The sequence below is a fragment of the Arachis hypogaea genome, chromosome 3 (genome assembly GCF_003086295.3).
Source record: "Arachis hypogaea cultivar Tifrunner chromosome 3, arahy.Tifrunner.gnm2.J5K5, whole genome shotgun sequence".
NCBI classification, from domain to species: domain Eukaryota; kingdom Viridiplantae; phylum Streptophyta; class Magnoliopsida; order Fabales; family Fabaceae; genus Arachis; species Arachis hypogaea.
In genome coordinates, this window is record NC_092038.1 from 9,744,105 (window position 1) to 9,771,875 (window position 27,771).

Sequence of the window (27,771 nt, forward strand, 5' to 3'; positions counted from 1 at the left end):
TTTATTTACCACGCTTTGAGTAGTTTTCATTGTTTCTCTATTTCTATATATTTTTATCATGACTCAATTACTAAATGCATAAATAAACAGAAGTACATTAGAGATTAGACACTAATTATACAACTACATTATATGATCAGGTTAATAATATTTAGAACCTCAAGCTCCTTAGCGACAACCTAACAAAGTGTAGCTGACTTTGTGTAAAATTCTCAAAGTCTAGAACTCAGCATCATATATGAATTATTGAAGTAATATAAATGACAAAAAAAAGTTGTTGAGTTTGGAAACTGAGATGATGATCAAACATTATTAAAATATTAATTAGAAAATTATTAAATGGTTATTTATTTAAATTGCTTTCAAATAATTTGTTTGATGTTTTTGTTCAAGTGTACAAGAAGCAAATTAGTTTTCTATTAAGTCAAAGCTACACAAGTCCAAATAGATCATTGAAAAAAATTCAATTTTGGGTAAAATTAATTCAAAAATTAGTGGCTGAATATTGAAAAAAAAATAATCTAAAGTTGGCACAAATAAACTCTTTTCTTGATCCAATATCATCATTGATCCAAACTAGAAGAAGAAAGAAGTGGATCAAGCATGCTTCGGTTACCTATTAGAATCTAAATTCCAATTTAATTATGTTTAGGATTGGGGCTGTCCAATCCACTTGACCAAAAAAAAATTTTTAATTTAATTAATTACATTTCTTGGTAACAAAACTCTCATGGTGTAATGAATTTCAAATTTTAACTCAATTAAGTTCATGCCTTGACAACTGAAAAGATAAAATTCAATTTGATTTATTTGCATTGAATACTTTACACGTTACTCCATGCTTTGGGAAATGGAAGTAGAAATTCAATTTGTTTTAATTTCATTCATTGCTTTCTTAGAAAGTTTCCTTCTCTCTTCTTTCTCCTCTCTCTTATCCTCCAGTCACATCCATCGGAAAAGAAAAGTAAAGAAGTTATTAGAAGCATATGGAAGAAAAAGGCTATGAAAAAAGATAGGAAGAAAAACAAAAGCAAGATTTTTGCCATTGAAGACATGATTTGAAGAAAAGTTTCAAGATTTTACTTGCCAAGAAAAGGAAGGATCTGCCTCAGTGAAGGAGCAAATCTGAGGTGTAAAAGTTCATTTCCATTTTTTGTTCATCAAAAAAGAAAGATAGCCACTCTGCACGTAGGAAGAAGCAAAAATGAAAGACAAGAACTCATCAAAGGTCTGAATCCTTTCTTGGAGCCAAAGACAAGATCAAAGGTCCAGATTGAAGAAGCTTGATAAAAAAGGTTGAGAAAGATGAGGTAAGCTTGCATGCATAAGCCTCGGTTCTCTCATCTCTCTCTATTGAAGCCGCTGCTACTAGTTGGTAGGAGAAGAAGTTGCTGGGTTAGGGTTTCAACCTTGGAAGCTTTTCCTTCTATATTAAGGGTGAACGGCCAAGGGTTGAGATCAAGGAGAGAAAAGTGAAAGTACAGAGTTCTCATAGCAACCCAAACTTCCTGAGTTATTCTCCTTCAATGTTATTCATTTTGTTTTCTTTTTCTTAATTTTGTCTGTCAGAGTCTCATGGGAAAAAAAGCAAACATGATGAGGTTTGTAATAAAAAGCCAATGAGAGAAAAAAAGGCAGTGATCAAATTTAAAGAAAAAATCATAGATGTCTCAGAGTTTCTTTGTACATTTATATGTTGTGTTTCATGATCTCGTGAAGATTCTCATACAAGTTGGGTTAGTACTTTGCAGTTAAAAGTTAGGTTTTGAGTCCTAGTCAAATTCAGATTTGGTGTAGAATCTGGATTTGTCCCAGGTAGGGATGAATAGTTCCTAGAGATAAATTGGTATTTGTAATCTTAAAAAAGAGATAGTAAAATTTCATCATTGTTGTGATAGAAATTGGATGTAGGCCACATTGCACCTAGTGGCTGAATTAGGATATATCTGGTGTTAATTATTCTTCTCTACTCCTTTCTCTGTTTCTGTTAAATCAGGAGATGAAATCAAAATGTCTCTCAACTTGGCACGAGACAAATCAAAATGTCTCTCAACTTGATACGAGACAAAAACAGAAATATCTTCTAAAGTTTAGTTGAAAAATCAAAGATTAAAATTCAGCAAAAAAGACTAAAATTCAATCCCCTTCTCTTAACCACCGAGTACCATAAAAATTAAAATCCAAATGGTTGTATTTTATCTATCCATCTATCTATGAGTTTCTTGCTGCCCCCGGATTTCGAGCATGTAACACTATTTCTTGAAATTTGATCATAATGCTTCCATATATCCATAACACCATTTATATCAACAAACTAAGCTAGTCACCATAATAGGCCTAACTACTACAAGGTTCTACTAAAATCATTTATTCAAGCATTAACTATTTTATTCTTAAAAACAAAGTTCTACTAAAAAATATAAATAAAAAAGTACTTTAAAAGAAAAAGTCAATCCAATACATTCTATATAAGGGGGTGTGTATATAGAATCATCTAGAAAACGTTCATCAGGCATGTTTTTAATATATCTTGTGCTATTCTAAAATAAAAAATTATATGAACTAGGATTTTCTAAGTTTTAATATAAAAATGACATCATGATTCAGTTCACTACTTTTCTTTCCCTTTTTTATTTTTAGTTTTTTAACTAAATTATAATATGACTTATAGTGACTTTTATCATCTCGGTTATATTGGTTCTAAGTATAACCAATTTATTTAATAATTTATCTGCATCTAAAATATAATCTGATGTCATGATATATATCATTATTCCTTACTCTAATATCAATCATACTATATGTACATTAAAACTTAGTCACAAAATATAAAATACAAATTAAAAATAGTTAAACAATATATATATTTATACACAAGTATATAATAATTGATTTAGTGAGTACTTTTTAGAGTGCAGATAGTATTTTTGCAGTAATGTACATGAATGTAATTGGGAGATGCAATGAAAAAACTAGTCATAGATGACATTTCCTATGAATATCTGTGATTTGCTGATCTAGTGTGCAGAGAGCAGCTGGTAATCAATTTGGATGTGTGGGATATGAGCCACTTTGTGCCATTCCTTCCCTCTCTTTGGTTTAAGCCTTGGAGTCAACAATGGGCATTCTTGGACACAAAGATTACTTAAGGAGGAAGGAATCCCTTCATCGGGCAAGGATTGAAGCACGTCACAACCATGAATTTCAAGTGTTTGAAGAGCATTCAGATGTTGAAACCCCTTGTGATTCAACTTCTTGAGACTTTGCATTGTGCTTATGCGCAAAGAGTTGATATTGCAAGGAAGCAAGTTGTCCTCTGGGAATGAATCCATGCCCATGCATCCACCCTCAAGTTCAAAACGGTTAAGAGACTCAAGACTATCCAACCTCCAATCCTTTTGAGGTATGAGTTTGTCACAGTAAGCTATGGAGAGTACAATCAAACTTGGAGGCAGACCCCCACGTGGGAGAGATTCAATCTCTGGACATGTGTGTAAAAACAATGTCTTCAGTGATATGAGAGAGTTCATAGCATCAGGCAATTTGTTAAGATTCTTGCAATTGGAAATGAATATGGATTCTAGATTTGTAGCATGTAGTCCTCCATCTGGGAAAGATCTCAATCTGGGGCAATCTCTAATCTCTAGAGACTCAAGTGATGCAAGATCACCCTTAAAGTCTCTGGTAACATTAACTGATTGAAGATTGGGACAATCCCATACACACAGAATTTTGAGTTCAAGGAGCAAATCTAAGGTCAAGGTAGTGAGAGAATTGCAGCTGCTCCCTATGAACAAGTGTTGGAGAAAGTCAAGCTGCTTTCTTGATTCTAAAGATGATAGATCTTCCAATCTCCTGCAGTTTCGTATATAAAGTGTTGCCACGAAACCAAGGGAAGGTAGGGATCTAAGAGAAGAACAACTTATCAGATACAACTCCCTAAGAGTAGTTATTCCCCCTAGTAGATCATCAGGCAGGGCCTCTAAGGATTCACACCCTTCAATTTTTAGGGTGTGCAATTTGAGTGGCAATGACTTCAATTGGGACACGGTTGAAACCTTGAATATCTCAAAGGATGATCTTCCATCATCTAAATCTTCCTTTTGAAAAGTTTCTTCCTTGACAGTGGTAGGGGTATCAGTAAGAGGAAGGGTAGATGCTTGTGTAATTTTAGGAATATCAGCTTCAACTTGATGGCTGAGCATGCTAGAAGAAGTTTCCTCTAGTTTTGGGGTCCATGTTGTATCTGAAGATGAAGAACCAAGTGGTGATCTGCTTCCTGTGGAATCAATTTCCATCCTTGCCTCATGAGAATTTTCTTCAATCTCGCTCACCAAGTGACTGTCTAGAAAACTGGAATAGGATTTTCGGGTGATGTCAAGTTCTTCTGAGAACGAAACCCGGCGTGAAGATGCTTGTGAGGGGCTTTTAGCAACATTTCTCATCAGAGTTTCATTGCATTCTTGTACCAACAATTCACATGTGCTGGAAACTTTTGGAAGTGAAGCCACAAGGTCATAGCATCTGAAGATCTCCAACTTCTTTAAAGAATCAAGTTGCTTTGGCAAACCTTTCACTAGCTTGGGACACCGAATTATACAAAGCTTAATGAGACATGGAAACTCAATACCTTCTGGTATGTTCCATTTTTTCCATTCCAACATATCACAAAATTGTAAACTCTCTAAAGATTGAAATGGCACCTGGGAAGCAGTCATCTCTCCATAAAACTCAAGGCCTATGGAACTTACTTTGCTGAATCCTTCAATGTAGAGGTCTTTAAGCAATGGCAGCAGGCCTAGTGTTGGCAAAGAAGTGCAATTTTGACAATGGCGGAGAGCTACTGATTGTAAAGCCTGGTAAGAAGGATCCCCCAACCAATTTGGGAATCGTGCACCACTGTAGTATTCGATACTTAGTTTTTTCAAGTGTTTGTGAGGTTTTAGATCCTGAAGCACTTCTGTTTCATCCTCCTCATAGCCGGGAATGCCAGAGTTCCATTGAAGCATAAGGTTATCAAGGCTCCTCTTCTCTATGAGTTTGCAATCTGAAGCATCCTTAGCACTTGCCACATTTTGCAGCTTTGAAATAGACAGTGTTTTGAGATTGGAGAGCCCTGCCAAGTCTCTTAATCCTGGACCAGTGTTGGAAACGATGAAGTCTCTAAGTGTTCGGAGACTCGTCAGTTTATGCATTTCCCAAGGCATCTCTTGCACACTGCTACCTCTGATATCAAGGTAACGCAAGCTTATCAAATCACATATTCTTTTAGGTAAACTTGTGAGTTTAGTGCAGTTTGTCAACAATAGTATCTGCAAATTATGCAGCTCACAAATGGAATCTGGTAGTGTCTGCAATGGAGTGTTAGAAAGGTCAAGAAAACACAGATGAATCAGTTTTCCAATTGTAGTAGGCAAGCTAGTGATATCATAGTGAGATAAAGAGAACACCCGGAGAACATCTGGATTCAACATCATAACTTTAAGCATAAGATCAGCGCGCCTAGGTGCGCGTTGAAATTGCAATGGTATAGGCAAGATTGTTCTCAAAGATTTTCCATGTTTGAGAAGAAATGACAATCCGAAATCCCGAGTGTTTCCAGAGTAGGACAAATGGTGCTTGTATGATTCTCCAAACACATAGGTGGCCAAGTCATGAACCAAATTATGCATTGTAAAACTACCACCAGAACCATAAGGCTCCAAGAAAGACCTCATGATTAGATAACCAAAGTACTCATCACCAATGTCTTCCATGCTTTTTCCATTGGTTTCCTTTAGAAAGCCTTCAGCCATCCATAACAGGACCACCTTATTCTTGTTGAATTGGTAGCCCTTTGGAAACAATGACAAATAAGCAAAGCACCGTTTAATCTGTGCAGGGAGATCAAGGTAGCAGAGTACTAGGAATGAAGGAATAGAAATATTCACATCACCTGCATGCAGAAATTTGCTCATCAGTATCTCAACCCATTGATCAAGATGAAGCTTATCTTGGAAGAGGCTCCCTATCATTTTTGCAGCCAAAGGAAGGTTTCCCAATCTGTTAACGATTTCTTTGCCAGCAGCTGCAAGTTCCTCATGTTCAGTAAGGTCCATCTGCCCAGAGGAAGCATGCCCCAAAAAGATTCCCCAGGCACTCTCCATTGACAGCGAATCGAGATGCACGGTATGACTAGCAGGTGGCCCAAACAGGTTTGGCTCATCATCACATGGAGTGGATATTAGGATTATGACACTTCCTCTTGCTGCAGATTCAAGGGAATCAAGCAACATGTTCCAGTCATATGAGATATCTTCAATCTTGATGTCATCCAACACTAGCAGAAATTTCTTCCCAGCAAAGGTTCTCTTCAATCTCTTCCTCAAGACACTGAAATCATTTTCAGAAACAAACTGCTCAGTGACTGCCTCTAGAATCTTCTTTGCCATGAATTTGAAGTTGGCTTCTGAGTGCATAGAGACCCGAGCTCTGGGCTCAAAAGACTCCCTCACATCATGGTTGAAGTAGATAACATCAGTCAAAGTAGTTTTGCCTGCCCCGGGTTTTCCCACTATGTTAATCACCTTGACATATTCTTCATTTTCACTTTCACTGGTTGATAACATGATTTTCAATATAGACATCACTTCTTCATATCTTTCATAGAAACAATCTTTGGGATATTTTCCATAAAAATAAGAATGCACCACATCAGAAGATGAAGCCAATCCCTGTAGAGACTCCTTCAAAGCTGTAGCACTCCCAGTTAGACCAAGAACGTCCTTCTTTCTCACAAGAGCTTCCAAGCTCTCGATCGCATCGCGGGTTTGAACCTTGATATCCATGTCTGGTCTCTTTGCTGTTGAGAAGACTTTTAGTTGCAGAAGCAAAGACTTGGTAGTGGTGGTGTTGACTTGCTGCCATTGGCGTAGAAGCTCCTCCAAATGGTAAACAACATGGTGCAGTTCAATCAGCCACACCTTCACTTGTTGAGCTTTGTCTCCTTGAGAAAACTGCATCTGTTCTGCATCATCGACGAGAGCATCAAGTGTCAACAACTTATCCTTGATCTTGCGCAGATATCTGTGTGGTTTGGTTTGAGAAGTGAAATAGAAAAGAAAGTTGTCCAACAAATCATGAAGGAAAGCAGAGAGTAAGGCTCTACCCATGCTTCAAACTTTGTAACTTAGGAGCTGCAGAATTAAAGATGCTGGAAAATAAGCTCTTCTCTGAGTTTTGTTCGTAGTTGATAGTTGAGACAAATATTACAGAAAAAATTAGTCCAACCATGTAAATTTTGAGTTGACTGGTTCTTGTATGTTGAAGACGTCTATCTTGACTGAGTGCATAATTGCATAATTGACTGGTTTGCATACAGTTTTACTTATTCCTCACAGTTCCAGTTGAATAAACGTACGCCTCTTCAGAATCTGCTTAAGATTTATTTTATGGTGAGTTCTACTCTTTTGTTATAGTGTCTAAATTACTTAACTTCTTTTTTAAAATAAAAAATAAAATATTTAAAATAAAAAATAAATTATATAAAATTTATTAAATATTATTTATTTATCTTATTTTATTCACCACAGTTATCACGTACAACTCAGCTAAACTCAATCACTTGTTTCTTTAATTCCCCGAGAGCATGTTAAATAGTAAGTGGACAAAAATAACTATATAATTATGAATAATTACTGTGGAAATGTTAGTTCAGAGAGAGGGAAGGTTCAAGAACAGAGGAAAGTTTACAGAGGAAGCCCTAGGTCAAAAGCAAGTTACTTCTGACTGAGGCAAAAATGAGACTTACAAGAGCAAAAAACTCAAAACTCTAATTACTCCATCTACTATATATACTTCCTTAACTAAATCTGCTAACTAACCGTTCACCACTATTAACAGCTGTATAACAAACTTTTCCAAAACTGCAAAGTGTGTAACTAACTTGCTAATTAATCTGACTCCTCATATGATAGCCCCTCTCAAGCTGGAATTGGCAAAATCAACCATTCCAAGCTTGCTATGACATCTCTCAAAAATGCTTGGAGCTAGAGCCTTTGTAAATATGTCTGCAGTTTGGTTTGCAGTGGAGATTGGGAGTAATTTGATAACCTTTTCTTGCCATTTATCTCTCACTATATGACAATCCATCTCAATGTGCTTTGTTCTCTCATGGAAGACTGGGTTTGCTGCAATGTGTAATGCTGATTGGTTGTCGCAATATATGACTATTGGCTTCTCCAACTTCACTTTCAAGTCTTGCAAGATGTAGGTCAACCACTGAGCTTCCCTAGTTGCCATTGCTAATGCCCTGTACTCTGCTTCGCATGATGAACTTGCAACTGTATTTTGTTTCTTACTCTTCCAAGATACAATTGAAGTTCCCAAAAAAAAAACAATACCCAGATATTGATCTTCTACTATCCGAACATGTCCCCCAATCACTGTCTGAGTATCTCGCTGGCTCTAAGTCTGAATGAGCTGAAAACATCAACCCAAGTGCTGGTGCTCCCTTGAGATACCTTAATACTCTAATGGCAGCTTCAAAGTGTTTATCTGTGGCACAATCCAAGAATTGACTGAGTTTTCCAACTGCATATCCAATCTCCGGTCTGGTGTTGGTCAAGTACAACAATTTTCCAACTAACTTCCTGTATTCTGAAGTTGAGCTTAATGGAGTTCCAGAATTCTTTGACAATGGCACTGTGTAGTCCATAGGTGTCGAAACTGTTTTGGCTTCGAGTAATCCATACTCTTTGAGAAGGTCGATGCAATATTTTCTCTGACATACAGTGATGCCCCTCCTGCATCGAGCCACCTCCAACCCCAAGAAGAATTTAAGCTCTCCCAGGTCCTTGATTCTGAATAGCTCATGCAAGTGATGCTTGATGAATTCAATCTCCCTTAAATCTGTCCCTGTTACAATCAAATCGTCAACATAAACTAAAATAACAGTGAATCCTCCTTTTGAATCTTTAGTGAACAGGCTGTAATCATTTTTGGATTGTTGGAAGCCAACTGCTCTTAGAGCATCACACAACTTTGAATTCCACTGCCTGCTTGCCTGTTTTAGGCCATAAAGAGATCTGTCCAACCTACACACCATGTTTGGTGAAGAAACATTCAACCCGGGTGGAGGTTTCATGTAAACTTCCTCCAAAAGATCACCATGTAAGAAGGCCGTATTTACATCTAGTTGATGTAAGTGCCAGTTCTGCACAGCTGCAATGGATAGCACAATCCGCAATGTACTCATCTTCACTACTGGACTATAGGTTTCGAAATAATCAACACCAGCAGTTTGTGTAAAGCCCTGTGCCACCAACCTGGCTTTGTACCTGTCAATGCTACCATCAGAATTCATTTTGAGCTTGAACACCCATTTGCAGCCTACCGCCTTTTTTCCATTAGGTAGAGAAGTCAAAGTCCAAGTCTTATTTTCTTTCAATGCAGAGAGTTCAGCCTCAATTGCCGCTTGCCAACATGGATCACTGATGGCCTCAGCATAGCATTGTGGTTCTTTAATGGGATTTGGCAATAGAGGGTTTGTAGAGTGTTGAATTTGTATATTATGAAATTGAGACTGTGACTCACAAAAGAGAATAGTTGACTCTTCAAAAAAATTTTCAAAAACTTTAGGATAAAAATCTTGTAAAATTCCAGGATTGAATTGAAGATTATTGATGTAGTTGTGATTTATATCCGATGCAGTGGTCATACAATGATAGTCTGCTAAATATGATGGTTTTCTCCTGATCCTATTTGATTGTCTAATGTCTAAGTGTTGATGTGTTTGTGCTGGTGCATTGTATATGATCGAGCTGTCATTTCCAATGATTTCATGAGATGCTGATGGATAATTGTGTTCTGGTCGTACCACAGAACTTGATAGATGCAGGTCTTGTCTAGTTGAATGAACTAAAGAGCCATGTGATGTATGTGATGAATCATTGAATGAATTAGATGAATGCAGGTATGTTCCATTTGAGTGGTTTAAAGGGGCTTGTGGTGTATGTGAGGGCTCAATGAATGGATCCTCAAAATTTACCATGATACTTGGTTTTGGAGTTAGTGTCATAGTGTCAGATACTTGGTTATTGCCATTGTTGAAATATGATAGAAAGGGAAATTCATGCTCATAGAAGTATGTGTCTCTAGATAAGAATATCTTCTTTTCATTTAAATCATACAAGATGTAACCCTTAACTCCACTTTGATATCCTAGAAACACACACTTCTTTGCTCTTCCATCCAATTTGGATCTGCGAGCGTTCGGCGTTGAGGCATAAACCAAGCACCCAAAGACCTTCAAATAACCCAAGTCTGGTAACTTTCCTTTTAAAATTTGATAAGGTGAAGTGTTTTTCAGCAATGCACTTGGAATCCTATTAATCAAATGAATCGCATGTGCTGCTGCAAAATTCCAAAAACGTTTTGGCAAGTTAGACTGAAACAACAAAGCTCTTGTGACAGTCAAGATATGTTGATGTTTCCTCTCCACAATGCCATTTTGTTGAGGAGTCTCAACACAAGAAGTTTGATGCAAAATTCCTTTTGAAGCAAAAAATTTTAAAAGTTTAAATTCAGGTCCATTATCTGACCTAATGCATTTTATTCTTGTATCAAATTGTGTCTCAATCATGTTTACAAAATTCTGAATTAAAATTCTAGTTTTACTCTTGGTTTTCATGAAGAACAACCAAGTGAACCTACTTTTATCTTCAACTACTGTCAAAAAAATATCTATGACCTGACAAAGTTGCTGTACCTATAGGTCCTCATATATCCATGTGCACTATGTCAAACAATTTTTCTGATTTTGTAAGTCTTATTGGAAATGGTAATCTTTTTTGTTTGGCATAGTGACACGGATCACAAGGTTTATTGCAATTTGTGTTTTTCAGGAACTCATAGTCCCTTTTCATTACATTTATTCTCTCATTTGGCAGGTGCCCAAGTCTGAGATGCCACAGAGTGCTTTCAGCAGTTTGTGAGGGTTGTGAGATGTGTGTTGTGAGCGCAGATGCATGCGCAATGTTGTTATGTGTAGCTGGAACATGAATTTTTTACACACATTACCTTGACAAAGCAGTAACTTTGTGATAATAAGCTATGAATGTTTGTGTCCATTTACCTACTTAATTTTTCTTTTGATCATATTCATTATATTCCAATATATACACATTTATATCTTTAGTAGTGTCTTCTGTGAGCCTAAATTTAAAACATAACTTGGTATAAATACAACTGTACAGACACCTAAAAGATAGTTTTAATAGAAAAAAAAGTGAAGAAAGAAATACGAAGAAAAAGAACAGTAAGATTTATATTTTTGTATATAAACACTAAAAATAATTTAAATAATGAAAAATATTATTATATGTACACACTTTGTATATCCAAATATATTTTTCATTATAAAAATGAACTAATAAAAAAAATACAAAAATGGTATTTGTACGTCAAAATCAGCCACTAAAAACAGTTATCAATATATTTGTATATAAATATATATAAAGTTTAATTTATTTTCAATGTGTATTTGTATACTAATTAAAAACTTGACTGAATTTGATTGTCTTATTAAAAATTCTAATGGAGTTGGAATTGTTCTTGGTAGTTCTTCTCTTCGGTCCATCATCCAATGTAAGTTTTTTGTCATTTGGAGGGACCTTATTTTAACTTGTGTTTGCGAATTGAGAGACATAATGTGTAAAATAGATTGTTTAGACATTCTTCATCTTTTGCATTGACTCTCCTTGTGAGTGTAAATCTAAAATTGTTAATTTAGTTAACAAGATTCAGGAGCTGTTATCAAGATCCTAGTACATATAATTTGATTGGATATGTAGAAAAACAAATAAAGTTGTGGATTGGATGATTAAATATAGAACTAAAAGTAATTCCAATTGTATTATTTGGTCTGAGTCTTGTGAAATTCTTTAGTTAATCATTATATCGAATTTATGATAGGTGTTTTGCTTTGTGTTTCCGTTTGTTGTTTAGAGAAAAAAATATGTATTTATATTTCAACATATATTTTATATTGGTGGTTGATTTTGGTGTATACGTAATAAAATTATAAAAAATATTATTTATATACTAAAATTAATCATTATATATTTTTATATAAATATATGTGCTAATTTATTTTTAGTATGTATTTTATATTTTAATATATATTTTATAAAAAAATATTAAAAAATTTATGAGAATTTATTATTTTTTATTGTTTTAGTCTAATTTTTTTAATTTAATAATCTAACAATATAATTAATACTATATTTTTAAATATTAATAATTAATTAATAACTAAAAATAATAAATTTTAATAATTATTTAATATTTTTAAGGTAATTAATTTTAATGGCTAATTTTCGAATGTACTTGTTAGCAACTTAGCATGATTGCTTTACCAAAGCATTGTTATTACTTATTACTTAAAATAAATGTAATATTTTTTAAAATTTAATAATTATACAAAAAATAAAAGAACAAAGACGATAAATACTAACATTACCTATGTTTAATATTCAATAATAGGAAGTACAGAGAGTCAAGGACCAACTTTTAGTTGTATATTTTAGTAAGGATCAGCAAGACCCTGATTATAGGGTCCCCAGCTTAGTCGGAACGTCATAAGTATCTAGGTGAAGATGTTTTCATACTTCAGCAGGAAAAATATATAGTTATATTCAAGCTCCACCATAACTTCCTGCTTGAACGACAAACTCTCAGCTCTCTTTCTCTACTAACTTTGGCATTTCTACGCCACAAGATTATGAAACGAAACCTGTGATAAATGCATGATGGATGGATGCGAAACATGAAGATAGAAGCCGCCATGTAGATATGTATTTCAAGTAAGTCTGCATTTCATTCACTCCATAAATCATTATCACTAGGTTTATCATTTAGTGAATGGTAACAACTAAGAATTTCTCTTATCTCATCTCCTAACAAAACAAAACAAAGAAACAGAAACCACAAATCCAAACTATCCCAGCCATGGGTAGAGCCTTACTCTCAGCATTTATTCATGATTTGTTGGACCTTATTGCTTCTCCACAAAATTCTCCAAGGATGAGGAGCAAGAGCTGGTGGCAAAGTTGCAGATCCTTGATGCCCTCGTGGATGACGCAGAGTGGAAGACCTTCTTTGCAGAAGGAGGAGGAGGAGGAGGCAACGCGCGAGATGTGAAAGACGGGTTAAATGAACTACAACACGCCCTTTACCATCTGGAGGATCTTCTGCTGCGGATCGTGAATCCCCGAAAGTCTTTGCTTTCGTACGGACGACGCTTCTTCGTCAGCGTCGTCTTGCGGAAAACAAAGAACCAACACGTGGATGATATGGTGAAGCTCAAAATCCATGACACCATCAAAATCTTGGAAGCTCTAGTCACACGGAAGGATTTGCTTGGCCTAACTGCCGCCGGTGCTACGTCGAGGGAAAAGCCTCTGCAGCAACAAGGATGGTGGCCTCCATCTCCGGCTGTGCTACATTCCTATCTGGATGGCACCTTTCCCAAACAATGCTTCGTTGGGAGAGATGACGAAATAAAGTCTGTATTAGGAAAACTTTCATCGGCCACTCAGGAAGATGGAAAACATGTCAAAGTGATTAACATAGTGGGAAAAGATGGAGCGGGTAAGACTGCACTTTCTGGTGTTATCTACGACAGCGACAATGTGACTCAGCTTTTCGAGCGCAAAGCTTGGATCACTGTACCTCCCAAAGCCACTGTTAACACCGTTGCAAAGAAATTCTTGAGGAACTCAAGGCTGCTTTTAGTTTAGGCGATAGTTTCGATGAACTGATGAAGAAACTGGAGGCTGAACTTGGCGGGAGGAAATTTCTGCTGGTGTTGGATGATATCATGGTAGAAGATGATGGCTTACACAAGTTAATTGCTTCCTTTGAATCCGCAGCAGCAAGAGGGAGTGCCTTAATCCTCACGTCTACTCCCCATGATGACAATCCAGAACTGTTCATGATACCTGCTAGTCATGTTGTGCTTCTTGATTCGCTGTCAACAAAGAATATGGGGTCAATCTTCTCGGCGCATGCTTCTTCGAGACAGATGAACCGTCCTAAACTGCAAAAGGTAGCAGCACAAGCTGGCTACGAAATTATAAGGAATTTGGGAAACCTTCCCCTGGCAGCAAGAATGATAGGGAGTCTTGTCCAAGATAAGCTAAGTGTTAATAAATGGGTTGAGATGAGCAGATTGTTGGATGCAGGTGATGATATTGATGTCAATCTCCATCCCATCCCTTTGTTTCTGGCACTGTGCTACCTTGATCTCCCTGCACAGATTAAATGGTGTTTTGCTTACTTGTCCTTGTTTCCAAAGGGTTACCAATTCAAGCAGACGGAGGTGGTCCTCTTGTGGATGGCCCAAGGCTTTCTGAATATGAATACATCTGGTGATAAAAGCATGGAAGACATTGCCGACGAGTACTTTGGTTATCTAGTCATGAGGTCACTCTTGCAACCCTGTAGTTCTGGTTCTGGTGTTAGTTTTACAATGCATAACCTGGTTCATGATTTGGCTACCTATGCGTTTGGAGAATCATACAAGCACCATTTGTCCTATTCCGAGGATATTGAGGATTTCCCAGAGCAATCCATTGTTGAAAATAGAAGAACGTTGAGAACAATTTTGCCATTATATTTGTCACTTGAGCAGGCACTCACCAAGTTTGACATTAAGTTGCTTGAGTTTGTAGTTAAGCAGTTGAATCCAAGGGTCTTCCGGGTCCTCTCTTTGTCTCGCCATTATGTCACAGACTTGCCTGCTTCAATTGGAAGACTGAAACATCTTTGTTACCTAAACATCTCTTACACTGCAGTTAAGACACTTCCAGATTCCATCTGTGATCTGCTCAATTTGCAGGAACTTATCACCACAGGCTGCAGTTCACTCAAGAGTCTCCCAGAGAGAATATCCAATTTGGTTAACTTGCGTCACCTTGATGTCAGACATAGCGGCTTGCAAGAGATGCCTTTGGGAATGCATAAATTGACAAGTCTTCGGACATTGACAGACTTTGTTGTCTCTGCAGATGGACCGGGGCTCGCAGATTTAGCAGAGCTTTCCAACCTCAAAACACTCTCTATTTCCAAGTTGCAAAATGTGGCATGTGCTAAGGATCCTTCAGATGCAAAACTCTCTAAGAAAATCCTTGATGATCTTATGCTTCAATGGGGCAATGGCAATGGCAACAAATGGAGGGCAATGGAAGTGCTTGAAAATCTCAAACCTCATAAAGACTTGAAGAAACTAACACTTGAATACTATGATGGTCCAAGATTCCCGAATTGGTTGGGAGATCCATCTTACCGGGCTTTACAATTAGTAATTTTGCGCCACTGTGGAGACTGCAATTCTCTGCCGACACTGGGGATGCTTCCATTTCTTAAGGACCTCTTCATTGAAGGGTTCACTCAAGTAAGTTCCATAGGCGCTGAGTTTTCTGGGGAGGTGAGGCCTTCATGGAAGCCATTTCAATCTTTAGAGAGTTTACAGTTTCGTGATATGTTCCAATGGAGAGTATGGAACATATTAGAAGGCATTGAATTCCCTCGTCTCACTAAGCTTTATATAATAAGGTGTCCCAAGCTGGTGGGATATTTGCCTAAGCAACTTGTTTCTTTACAGAAGTTGGAAATCATTGGATGTTCTAACCTTGTGCCTCCACTTCCCATTGTTGATGTTACATGTAAAGTACTTGTTCATGAAAGTAATGAAATTTTGATGACTAGTGTAGCTCGAAGCTCAGAAGGTACCTTGTACAGCAAAGACTTGCATGAAATCTTCCTAGGATCCTCTTCAAGGTTTACAATCACTAACCCCAGATGTGAAATTGAAGAAATTTCTCTTGAAAGGAGTTTGGAGACTGAATCTCTTGATTCTCCTTCAATTCCAGATTCAACAATGATTCAAGATCTAAAGGAAGCTTCTACTAAGATGCTCAGTGATCAAGTTAAAGATGATATTCCCAAGGGTAAAGTTGATATTCTAAGCACTCCACATCCAGATACACCTGAAACAATGGCTCCTGTCAAGATAGAAAATTTATCCAACCAAGATTCAGATGATCAGCGATCATCCTTTGAAGTATTGAAGGTTTCAACTGTATCCCAATTGAAGTCATTGCCTCCCACGCTGCACAGCCTAAAAATTAAAGGGTGCGAGTCTTTAGAGGTCCTACCAGATGATTTACTTGCAGGATTAACAGCTCTTAGCGAGTTTTATCTGATTAGTTGTTCTTCTCTTACATCCCTTCCTTCCCTTGGTTCTGTGATAACCCTTTACATACGTAACTGCAGAAGATTGGAAAATCTGTCATCTTTAGCATCAAGAAAGCAACTTGCCTTTCTCCGCCATTTGTCTATAGGGAGCAGTTGTGATTCTCTCACTACCTTGACCTTAGATTTGTTCCCAGAACTCAAAGTATATGGGATTGTCCCAATCTTCAGTCATTTTGTGTTACCAAAGAGATCAAGGGTTATCTCTCATCGCTTGAGTCCTTAGAGATTAGAGATTGTCCAAAATTGACGTCTTTCCCAGAAGAAGGACTACTTGCTCCAAACCTAGCATCCATATTCCTTTCCAACTGCGAGAATATTAAGTAATTGCCCAAACCTATGACCACTCTCACATCCCTCAAGACATTGTTTTTACATAGATGTCCAAAGCTTGAATGTTTACCCTTTGGGGGTTTGCCTTCGAGTTTAACTTTACTCTCCATAGTTCATTGTGACAAACTCGTGCCACAAAGGAGTTGGAGGTTACATACTCTTGAGTCTCTCAACCGTTTCGAACTTGAGGGTGGATGCATGGGCATTGAATCATTTCCAGAGGAGAACTTGTTGCCATACAATATCAACTCTGCGCATAAGCACAATGCAGAGTCTCAAGAAGCTGAACCAAGGGGTTTCAACAACTGAATGATCTTCATACACTTGAAATTCATTGCTGCGACATGCTTTGGTCCTTTCCTGATCAAGGGCTTCCTTCCTCCCTCAGAAATCTGTGTGTCCAGGAATGCCCTTTGTTGACTCCAAAGCTTAAAGCCAAGAGAGGAAAAGAATGGCACAAAGTGGCTAACATTACACACATCCAAATTGATCACCAAGTACTCTCTTGGCAAAATGGGCTTGCACATCCCTGAACGCACAGAGAGAGAGAGAGAGAGAGAGAGAGAGAGAGAGAGAGAGAGATGACAGGCACTTGTTGTAAGTTCATAGATCATTATTCTGGGATATATCATCCATGACTAGCTATTTCACCCCATGTTTATCGTTCACTTATTTATATGTTCAGATCACTGATATATTAGCATGAATAAGTTACTTTAATAAAATAAATGACAATCAAAATTACTTATACTAGTGGCTCAACAGACACTATCGTGCCTGTTCTGCTTTTCTATTATTTTTAAGAAATTAATTTTATTTTTTTGTTAATATATTATTTTCTCTTTAAATTTATTAGATAAATATTTTTTTATTTTAATATTAATGTGATCTTATTTATATCATATTTTATTAAAATTAAAATTTTTATAAAAAATCTTTAAATATTAAATTATAAAAACTCGCAATAGAGAGGTATATATATTATCAGAAAAAATATAATTTAAAAAATAATAATAACATTATCCTAATTTAAAAAGAGTATACATAAACCAAAATATATGTTAGTTATTTACAAAAAATAATTTTTACTTAAATGTCATGAATATTCATATTTGTCTTCATATATTTTAACTTTTAAGTGGTAGGTCAAAATATGAATCTAAATATGAAGAGGCCTTCATTTTTTTATAAATAGTGAAAGATAGAAGAAATATGAATGCTTATTTTTTTCGTTTTAAATATCAAACTGTAAGAATAATTAATAAAAAAAATAGGAGAGTATAAAAATTGTGTATTTAGAAAAAATCATTCATAATTCATTATACATCTTCTTATCAATAACTTTTCGAGTTTTGAAAAACTGTCAGATTTATTGACCATAAAAATAATTATATAACCGCTTCAATATTATTCAATTAAAAATTATGTGTAACAAAATCAAAATATAAATTTAAAAATATTATTTACAAATTTAATATTTATAAACGTTATTAAGTTTAATTATTTATTTTTAATAGTATTTAATTTGAGACCGAGATAAAAATTTATATTCAAAAGATTCTTTATCTTCGTGCATAATTCCAATTGTTAAAAAATATTTTATTTTTTTAAATTTTATATTTAATTTTTAGATTTTTTTAATCTCATTATTTTTTTAAAATTTTTAATTTATATTTTTATTATATCCCCTTATTATATTAAACACTATTCTTTCTCTTACTATCTCTCTCTAAACACATACTTGTCATTGTCTCATCACCATTATTATATTTCCTTGTTTTCCTTTCTCATTTTTTCCTTCTCCTTCCACCTTCTCTTCACCCGACCGTAATTAATTATTACCAAGTATTATTATCGCAACTTTTAATCTTGTCTATCACTTCGATTTATAACCATCTATTATATTAACTTTTATGAGTTGTTGAAATTTCGCTAAAAGAAGTAAGAAATAAAGCATTTAAAATTTTTATCCAAATTATCAAATTAACTTTTAGAACGTATAAAATTTATAAATTTAAATTAAATAAGATATTAAACAAATTTAGTATGTTGTTATTATAGGTAACAAAATCAAAATAAAAATTTAAAAGCATTATTTACAAATTAACTATTTATAAACGGTATTAAGTTTAGTTATTTATTTTTTAATAGTATTTAATTTGAAGTCAAGATAAAAATTTATATTTAAAACACTATTTATCTTCATGCATATTTCTAATTGATAAAAAATATTTTAATTTTCTTTTTAATTTTATATTTAATTTTTTTAAATTATCTTTAATTTTGTTATTTTTCAAAATTATTACTTTATATTTTTATTATATCCCTTTACTATATCAAACACTTTTTTTTCTTATTATTATTCTTTATACACATACTTATCATGGTCTCATCGCCATTATTATATTACCTTGTTTTCCTTTCTCATTTTTTTTCTTATCCTTCCACCTTCTCTTCACCCGACCGTAATTAATTATCACCAAGTATTATTATCGCAACTTTCAATCTTGTCTATCACTTTGATTTATAACTATCTATTCTGTTAACTTTTATGAGTTGTTGAAGTTTTGTTAAAAGAAGTAAGACATAAAGCATTTAAATTTTTTTTTCAAATTATCAAAATTTGATGTCAATAATCCTAAAAAACAATATCAAAATATATTACTTTTAACTAAAATAATAAAAAAATACATAATTGTAAGTTTTTAAACTAATAATTATAAATTTAAGTCGCAATTTAATATAGTACATTGGGACAAAAAGGCAACCATTGCTATTCATATTTGACTGCTATTATCTAAGTTTTACATTTATTTTATTGTGCACATTAATTTAAGTGTAATTTATTATTTTATTTTACATGTTTTGAAATAATGCCATTGTATTATAAGGATGAGATTAACTTTCATAATCTAATCCGAATCTTTTTATTATTTTGTTTGTTATTTGAATACTATCTATTTAAAATAGTTACTTAAAGTGAAACCCTATATAAAGAGAGATAAAAAAAACTTTTAGATTTATCGTTCTGGTTTGCTTCTTATTAATCCTCACTTAATATACTCAAATTTAATGGCTTTGATGGTAGTGAATTTTTGTAATTAGTTAAATAATTTTAACTTTTTCTTTCTCTCTCTCCGATCTTGAACAAACTCAATTTTATTATTAAATAGTTTTTTAAGTTCAGACTTCAGAATATTTTTAACTTTTTGTATAAAGGTTAGACTTAATAAATTACCAAAATTCAAACTTATTTTCTTAAACTACTTCTTGATCGTATAATTAGAATCGTTTAAAACGGAAGATCATTAGACCCTTAAAGTTTTTAAAGTAAAAGAAAAATACAATAAAATAAATTAATTAAAAAATCTATTAAAATAAAATGGTTTACAAAATAGAATATATATATATATATATATATAAAATAATAAATTAAAACTTATATTACATGGCTCATGAGTTAGACAAATAAAGAGAAGAAAATAATTATAAAGGTTGAAATAATAAAAAATGTATAACATAATTTTTATTTTGTCACATTTAAATGTTATTATATGTAAATCTAATAATTAATAAAAAATAATATTATCTAATGTAAAATAGATTAAAAATAAAAAGAGATTAACAAAATCAATTAACAAAATTCTAAAAAATTAATTAACAAAGTTTTTATATTGCTACATTTGTTGTGTTATATGTCGAACTAATAATTAATAAAAATAATATTATCCAATGTAAAATAGAATACAAATAAAAAAAAGAAGTTAACAAAATATGTGTGAGAAATTTTTATTCTGCGGGCTTTTTTTATCTTTTATATGTTAATTATGTGATAAATAAAAAATATAAAATTAACTAATTTTTTTGCAATACAATTTAGGAAATTAATAAATGTCAACCATAGTACTCTATATAATTAAATATCAAATCCAGTACTCTACATAATTAATAGCTTAGATAGTTTAGGAAATTAATATATTAATGTTTTTAACGAATCTTTGATGGGTGCGAATTTTCTTGCGTCCTATATATATGCCAATCAAATAACTTAGCCAATATGTAAAATAAATAATATTGTGGTAGACAAAATTAATAATTTAATTTATTTTCAAAATAAATATTTATGTATTCAAATTTTGAACATAATACCCTACATAATCAATATTTAAAAAATTAAAAAAATATTATTACAAAGTAATTTTAAAAAAATAAGTTAACAAAATATTTATAGAACTCTTTCATTCAATTACTTTTTAATAAAACACATATCAAATAAAAAGAAACTGTTTTCTTTCTGCATCAAATTGGTAAGACAAAAAAAATTATTTTTTTACATTAAATTGATAAAAATAAAAGGAGATAGAGTACTATTTTCATACGTCAAAAGTTGGGAATAAATTAAAAAAGTATAGAAATGACTGAAAATATAAATTAGATAAGTAAACAAAAGAGAAGAGATATAAGTGAATGTTATGCGTAAAAGTAGTAACTCAATGAAATTTGCAACTGCAATGGATGAATGCAATGGAAGAGGATGGAGGCAAGAGTGTTGAAGAAAGGAGAAGAACAGAACAGCAAGAAAAATATAAAAAAGTAAAATCCAAACTGCAGTGGATGGAGGCAATGGAAGATGCGTTGTTATATTTATAGAAATAACAAAACTGTTTTTATTTTAGTGGGAAGTTATTAAATTTTTTAAAACAAATTTTATGTCTATTTTGTCCTTATAATTTGCTTTATTAAATAGTTTATTGTAGAGTTAATATAGTGCAAAAAAATTGAACACCAAAGTCATGCTTTATATATTGTTATAGATACAACTTTCACAAAAAAATTACTCATATCTATTTTTTTATAATTCTATATAAACCATTACAGGGCGTAACTGTTTACAAAAAATAACAAAAACTGTTGTAGGCTGCTACGCAGTTTTCATATAGCACGTGAATGATTAAAAACCGCTATAGCATGTGCGATTTCCGAAAGAGGTGAAGTAAGCATAAACCACCGAGGCAACAGCAGTTTATGTTAATATATTCTCCAGGGTAATTTGCTACTGCTACAAGCAGATTATACACATGTTTACAAGAGGTACATGGACAACAAGTATCTTCTTTTTTATGTTGTTTTGGGTATAGAGAATTTGTTTTAGTTTTTTACCATATCATAGGCCAAAAACTAATCTATTGCTATGACTAATCTATTGTTATAAACAAGACCGAAATTTAAATCTCTAATATTAATAAGTTAACAATAAGATCAACCTAAATTAATTTGTGACGTGAATTAAAATTAAGTTATTTTATTAAATTTTTTTATAATAGACCTACTATTTTAAATAAAAATAAAATAAAATAAATTTTAATTTAATCTACAAAATAAATTATATAATTTACTATTTTTTGTATAGTACAACAAATTTTAGACTCCAACAAAATATACATGAGGCACATTTTATATTTATTTTTTATTTTCACCTACCATATTATATACAATAAAAGTCTAGACCTTGCTGTATTATAAAAAAAATAGTAAATTATATAAAAACAAAATCACATGTAAAAAATAGAATTAAACATATTACACACAATATTAAATACAAATTTAATAATAAAAAGAGAATTGTAAAATATTAAAAAAATCCTTATTATAAATGGTTTTATTTTGATATAAATTTTTATTTTAATAAAAAAATCGTATAAACTTTTTAAATGGTTTTATTTTGATATAGCAATCAAATCAATGTTCGTATATTTTTTATTTTTTTATATTAAAATTTAAAAAATATAATACTTGACAATATAATACAAAATACGTTAATTCTTTAATTTGGAGCTTATTTAAGATTAAGTGAAATATATAACCATTGCTGCAGGGTCACACTGCTATTAATATCACAATGCTATTAATAAAATTCTTATTTTTTCTATAAATTAAAAAAATTAATTCTAACAATTAAATTTAAAAATTAAAAGAAAAGTACAAATTAAATAAATAATATAAAATAAAATAATTTATTTTATAAATTAAATTAAAATTTTATTTTATTTTTATTTAAAATAGTAGGTCCATTATAAAAAAATTTAATAAAATAACTTAATTTTAATTTATGTCACAAATTAATCAAGTTAGATTGATGATCTAGGGTTTACCTCATTAAGTCATAGGCATAAATTAGTTCCCGGCCTACTCCAACTAAAAATACAGTAAAAAATTAAAACAAAATTTATATACCCAAAATTAAAACAATCCTCTCAACTTTTGATTTAACTCTTTCTCCTTCACCAAAGGATCAATGAACTGTTTGTAATCTATTTTTAATATATAAAAGTAGATATATAAATATGCACTACATTGCTTTTGAGATATTTCTTTTTTCCTACTAATGTCATGTCAGCAATATTGTTTACTTGCCACAATAAATTGAATTCATATTCCTATATTTATTATATCTTTCTGTTATAAATAATACAATAAATTTATAACCGCAATAATTAATTTATTAATTTTTATAAATAACTCACTAAAGGTAATAAATATCGATATTACCAATGTCATAATAATATTATTAATCATAATAAATTTTACGTTATAAGTATTTAAATTCCATACCATTTAAACTACATATATAAGTCTCTTATCACTATTCCTTCACATAACATCGAATTTAGCACAAAAAATTTATTGTCGAACTGCACATTTCAAACTTACTCAATAGAGCATCATTCTTTCAGCAGAACGATTAGAAATCGAATAACTATACAAGATCTAATGGCCATGCAATGAGAATTTGATGATCAGGTATGACAAAAAAAATCACAACATGCATCATACATTCATACTTACTCAAATTCCATATACCTAATGATAACATAAATTGAATATTGGAATAGGAAAATATCTTCATAATTTTAGCAACTATAAAAGAAATTGATGACAAATTAAGATGGAACTATGTTAAATGTAAAAAGTGTGAGAAGAAAGCATATAAAAAAAAAGAAACAACTACATTTGTGGCACATGTAATCAAACACCACAATATCCAACAATAAGGTAACTCTATATACTTTTCATAATCTCATCTGTCAAATTATTAGTTGCTAACCCAATACTTATTTTAGGTTCAGAATTCAATTAAAGGTTTCAAATCAAAGTGTTACAACAACTTTTGTACTATTTGATGGCGACGCAAAACACTTATTGGGCACAACTATTTCAAATCTAATGACATTTCAGAAAAATAATGACATTGAAGCACCACCCCATCAAGAGATTAAGGAGAAAGAAAACCATACAAATTTAAGACACATCTTCCGAAGAAGAACATACATACAAAGATGGAACCAAATAACACAATAGAAAGTGCATCAAATTCAACAATTCCTAAAAAACATGTCTTCACAAGAACCTACGACAAAAGGAAGAAAACAGCAACTCTAACAACCAACAAAAAAAAGAGGACGAGCGCCACATAAGATGACTAAGTCCATCAACTAAAACAAATACAAAAATCAAACTACCAAATAAAAATGTCACTTTGTATAACTCCAACATCCAAATCTTTTGTACTACAAATTATTTAAAATAAAACACCTTTTAAATTTAACTTCAATTTATACATATTTAATTTATTTCTACAAAACATAATAGTTTTTAAAATTTATTATATACTATCATTAATTTACCGTCCAACGCATCGCGCAGATCTTATTCTAGTTATATTAATTAGTTATATAGTGTTTTTATTGTTTATATATTTGTTTGGCATTCATTTGCTGTCCTGGACGCGTGTCCGAGTCAGCAAATGAATGCCTCGCACCCGACCGTTCGGATCGGGTGGTTAGTGGGTCGGGTCGGCCCATGTACCCTTTGGGCCGGGCCATAACAGTGTCCCTGACGTACCAGCAATAGTCGTGGGGGCTGTTGGTGGCGTGTTGTTTCTCCTTTCGCGCGTTGTCGCCAGGTCGGCCATCCGTGAGGGGGACGTGCCTCTTGCGCGCGTATCTGTTTGTTGCTAGGGTGATCATTCGTCGCCTTGTTCCTAGCGCCATGCATTAAATGCTCATAATGGGTTAAAAAACCCGCGCGCAAAGACCATTTTGCCCCTAGTCTTTTCGCACCTCTTGAGTGGCAGTTTTAAATAGTTTGCACTTGTTTTCCTCTCCCATTTTCGCTTCTCCTATCTTCATCTTCTTCTCTCCCAAGTATCCCAGAGCATCATTTTTGCATCCCTGTGCGTTTCTTTCTTTTTCAGGTCTTCGCAACTACTCCAGGTAAATGTTAATCCCTTCTCTTTCTGCTTCAGGGTCCTTTTTTCTTCATCATTGGTTTTTCTACATGTTTGCTGCCTGTTTGATTAGCATGCTAGATGGCTTAGCGTTAAGTAGATGCGTTAGGGGGGTTACCATTCCAAGGTATTAGCTTTCTTTACTTGGATTGTGTTTTAGTCATGCTTGATCTTAGTTGCTGAATAGGCTAAGTGTAGTTTCTGGGATCTTCCGAGCTCCCGAGCTCCCGACCTTGTAGACTAACCGAGTGGTACCCCCATTGTAGGTATGCCTCACGTCGTCTCACGAGCTTCCACCTCCATCGCGGGTTACGACCCATATGCTTGGGTTGTTTCCGACGTGAAGGACTCTCCAAACCAGATGGGTGAGGAGGAGCTTACCGAATTTCGTCAAGCCGAGTACTTGTGCGGGGGGGCTGACGAGGTGGCCAACTACGACGTTTTTGTCCCTACTCCAACAAACGGTTATACGAAATTAATTTTCACTCTCCCCGGGTTACCAATTGGATCTGGTTTTACAAGGCCATGTTCACCCAAGTGGGGGTTTGCATTCTCTTTTTCGCTTTTCAAATGGCGCTCCTTGGTCGGATCTCCGTGGCACCGTCGCAGCTGCATCCGAACAGTTGGGCTTCCATCCACTGTTTCGAGATGGTGTGTGAATATCTGGAGCTGCCGGTATCCGTTGATGTTTTCCTTTATTTCTTCAACCTCACGAATCCTTCCAAGGAATGGAGGGCGAGGAAAGGGTTCATGTCCTTCCAATCTGCCCAGGGTCGGAGGATCTTCGGCTTGTTCGAGGACTCTTATCATGGGTTTAAGGATAAGTACTTTAAGGTGCATCCAGTCAAAGGCCGCCATCCCTTTTGGTTGTCGTTAGAAGGAGAACGCCTCATCCTGATGTATTGGAGTTTCGGGGGTCTAATACCTTCATCAAGGTGACTTACAAGGGAATGTCCGTTGTGGACAAAAAAGTCGCCGACGTGTTGTTGGCCATTTTTGGGCGGAATCATGTGAATTTCCGCCTCCTTATGGGTGACCAGGAGGTCGCCAGAAATTATATTTGTGGGTAGCTTTGACTTGTACTTATTGCATTACTATTGCTTTGATTCGTTATACCGATTTCACGACTAACTTGTGAATTTTGTTTCTCTGTTACAGTGGAGATGTCTACCTCAGTAACAGGGCTTGAGGGTTTATACAAGACTTTCTTGGAGGAAAGCGATGAAGAGAAAGCTGCCGGGAAGCCAGAGGTCCCTCCTGAAAACAAGGAAGATCAGATGCCTTCTCCTCGTGACACCGTGATGTCGGAGAAGAATTCCGACGGGGCTCATGTTTCTCCTATTCACGGGGAGGGGACCATCGCCGGGCACTTGTCTTCCACTCAACAAGGCGAGGATGATGACTTGACGATTGTCCCTACCCCAAGAGGCAAAGGTCATCCTCCAGCCTTAAAGGGGTTCTCACCGTGATGGAGAGGAACTTTGATGCCGGGACTTTCATAGATGGCCAGCTGCTTCCCGGCATGGAGGAATATTTTCTTGGAACCGACCTTGCCGGGCAGGCTAGGTGGATGTACCGTACCCTTCTCCGTGGTGCTGCTATAGCTCGGAAGGCTGAGTTCGAGTTGTCGGGGATGCAGTCGCTGCGCAAGAAGCTCGACACTACTTCCAAGGCCAATAATGAGCTTAAGACTCAAGTTGGAACGCTTCGGGAGCAGCTGTCCAAGGCGGGGGAGAAGCTTAAGGCTGCCAGGAGAAGGCTGCGTCCTCCGAGGAGAAATTGAAGATCTCTGACACTACCATTTCCCGTTTAACCGAGCGGGAAATGACTCTCGAGAGCCAACTCAATGCCGCACAAGGTCGGGTGGTAGCTTTGGAGAAGGAACGTGATGTTGCCGTTTCGTCGGCTAAGGCCGCTCAAGCTGAGGTTGAGGGGCTCAAGAAGAAACATAAGGAGGTCAGAGAGCAGGGAAAGAGCGCGATCTTCATGACTGAGGAGGCTCTTAAGGCTCAGGTAAAGATCGTGGCTCCCGACTTTGACACGTCGGCAATTGGGATTTTCAAAACGATCAAGGATGGCAAAATTGTTGATATGCCCAAAAAGTGAACTCTTGTACCTTATGCTTTTGTATGGATTTGTGGTTTTGTTGTAGAATTTGTGAAACTTATTTTGTTATAATTTAGTGGTCGCTTGGTCGACTTGTGATTACCGTCTTTATCTGCTTGTCTGGTAGCATTTTTGTTTTGTTTGGTTACCGTTTTGTCGGTGTAGGCTTGTCGCTCGTGTTTGTTTACCATTATGTTGGTATTACCATTATGTTGGTATCTTTGGATCGTGGCTTTGCTATTGTCGCGGCCGTTTGTTATGGCTTTAATTTGGTTAGTTCCCGGGGTGATCAGTCCCGGGGCGCCGTATTGTTGTCCCGTTTACCATACGTTATAAGGGACATGTTGTTGTGGGACGCATAATTGGGGAAGAGTAAATGGAAAAATTTGCTAAGTAAACATTAATCGACAGTTAAACAAGTCTATAGCCATGATAAGCCCTTAACATTAGTAAATTATTGAGCTCGTCAGACCGCCTAGTCGGCGTGCTTGAGCTAGGAATAAAATCTTCTCAAGTTACCTGCATTTCATGTTCTCGGGATTTCCTTACCGTCGAGCTTCTCCAATTTGTAGGCGCCTTTGCCGAGCACTTCTTTGACCCTGTAGGGGCCTTCCCAGTTTGCCGCCAGTTTTCCTTCCCCTTGGGTCGGTAGCCCGATGTCGTTGCGTCGCAAGACGAGGTCGTTTTCTTCAAATTCCCTCCTGAGGATTTTGGCGTTATAGCACATGGCTATTCTTTGCTTCAGTGCTACT

General features: G+C 34.5%; 3 protein-coding genes across 3 annotated transcripts; 2 read left to right on the plus strand and 1 right to left on the minus strand.

Moving 5' to 3' along the window:
• Positions 1–2,847: 2,847 nt before the first annotated feature.
• On the minus strand, positions 2,848–7,329 carry LOC112789385 (putative disease resistance protein At3g14460). Its single transcript, XM_025831250.3, has one exon. It carries the CDS (start codon positions 7,149–7,151, stop codon positions 3,018–3,020), a length of 4,134 nt encoding a protein of 1,377 aa, XP_025687035.1. The 5' UTR covers positions 7,152–7,329; the 3' UTR covers positions 2,848–3,017.
• A 3,447-nt stretch (positions 7,330–10,776) lies between these two features.
• On the plus strand, positions 10,777–13,778 carry LOC140183000 (disease resistance protein RGA2-like). Its single transcript, XM_072230991.1, has 3 exons — positions 10,777–10,819; positions 10,929–10,936; positions 13,062–13,778. The coding sequence occupies exons 1-3, from the start codon at positions 10,777–10,779 to the stop codon at positions 13,776–13,778; spliced, it is 768 nt and encodes a 255-aa protein (XP_072087092.1).
• Positions 13,779–13,794: 16 nt separating this feature from the next.
• Positions 13,795–17,281, plus strand: LOC112789387 (putative disease resistance protein At3g14460). The gene has a single exon (XM_029295946.2). The coding sequence runs from the start codon at positions 13,799–13,801 to the stop codon at positions 16,517–16,519; it is 2,721 nt and encodes a 906-aa protein (XP_029151779.1). The 5' UTR covers positions 13,795–13,798; the 3' UTR covers positions 16,520–17,281.
• The last annotated feature ends 10,490 nt before the right edge of the window (positions 17,282–27,771 follow it).

Bases quoted from the DNA above. Each gene is read 5' to 3' on its own strand.
- LOC140183000 (XM_072230991.1), top strand. From the start codon at position 10,777: ATGTCAAACAATTTTTCTGATTTTGTAAGTCTTATTGGAAATG.
- LOC112789387 (XM_029295946.2), top strand. From the start codon at position 13,799: ATGAAGAAACTGGAGGCTGAACTTGGCGGGAGGAAATTTCTGCTGGTG.
- LOC112789385 (XM_025831250.3), bottom strand. From the start codon at position 7,151: ATGGGTAGAGCCTTACTCTCTGCTTTCCTTCATGATTTGTTGGACAAC.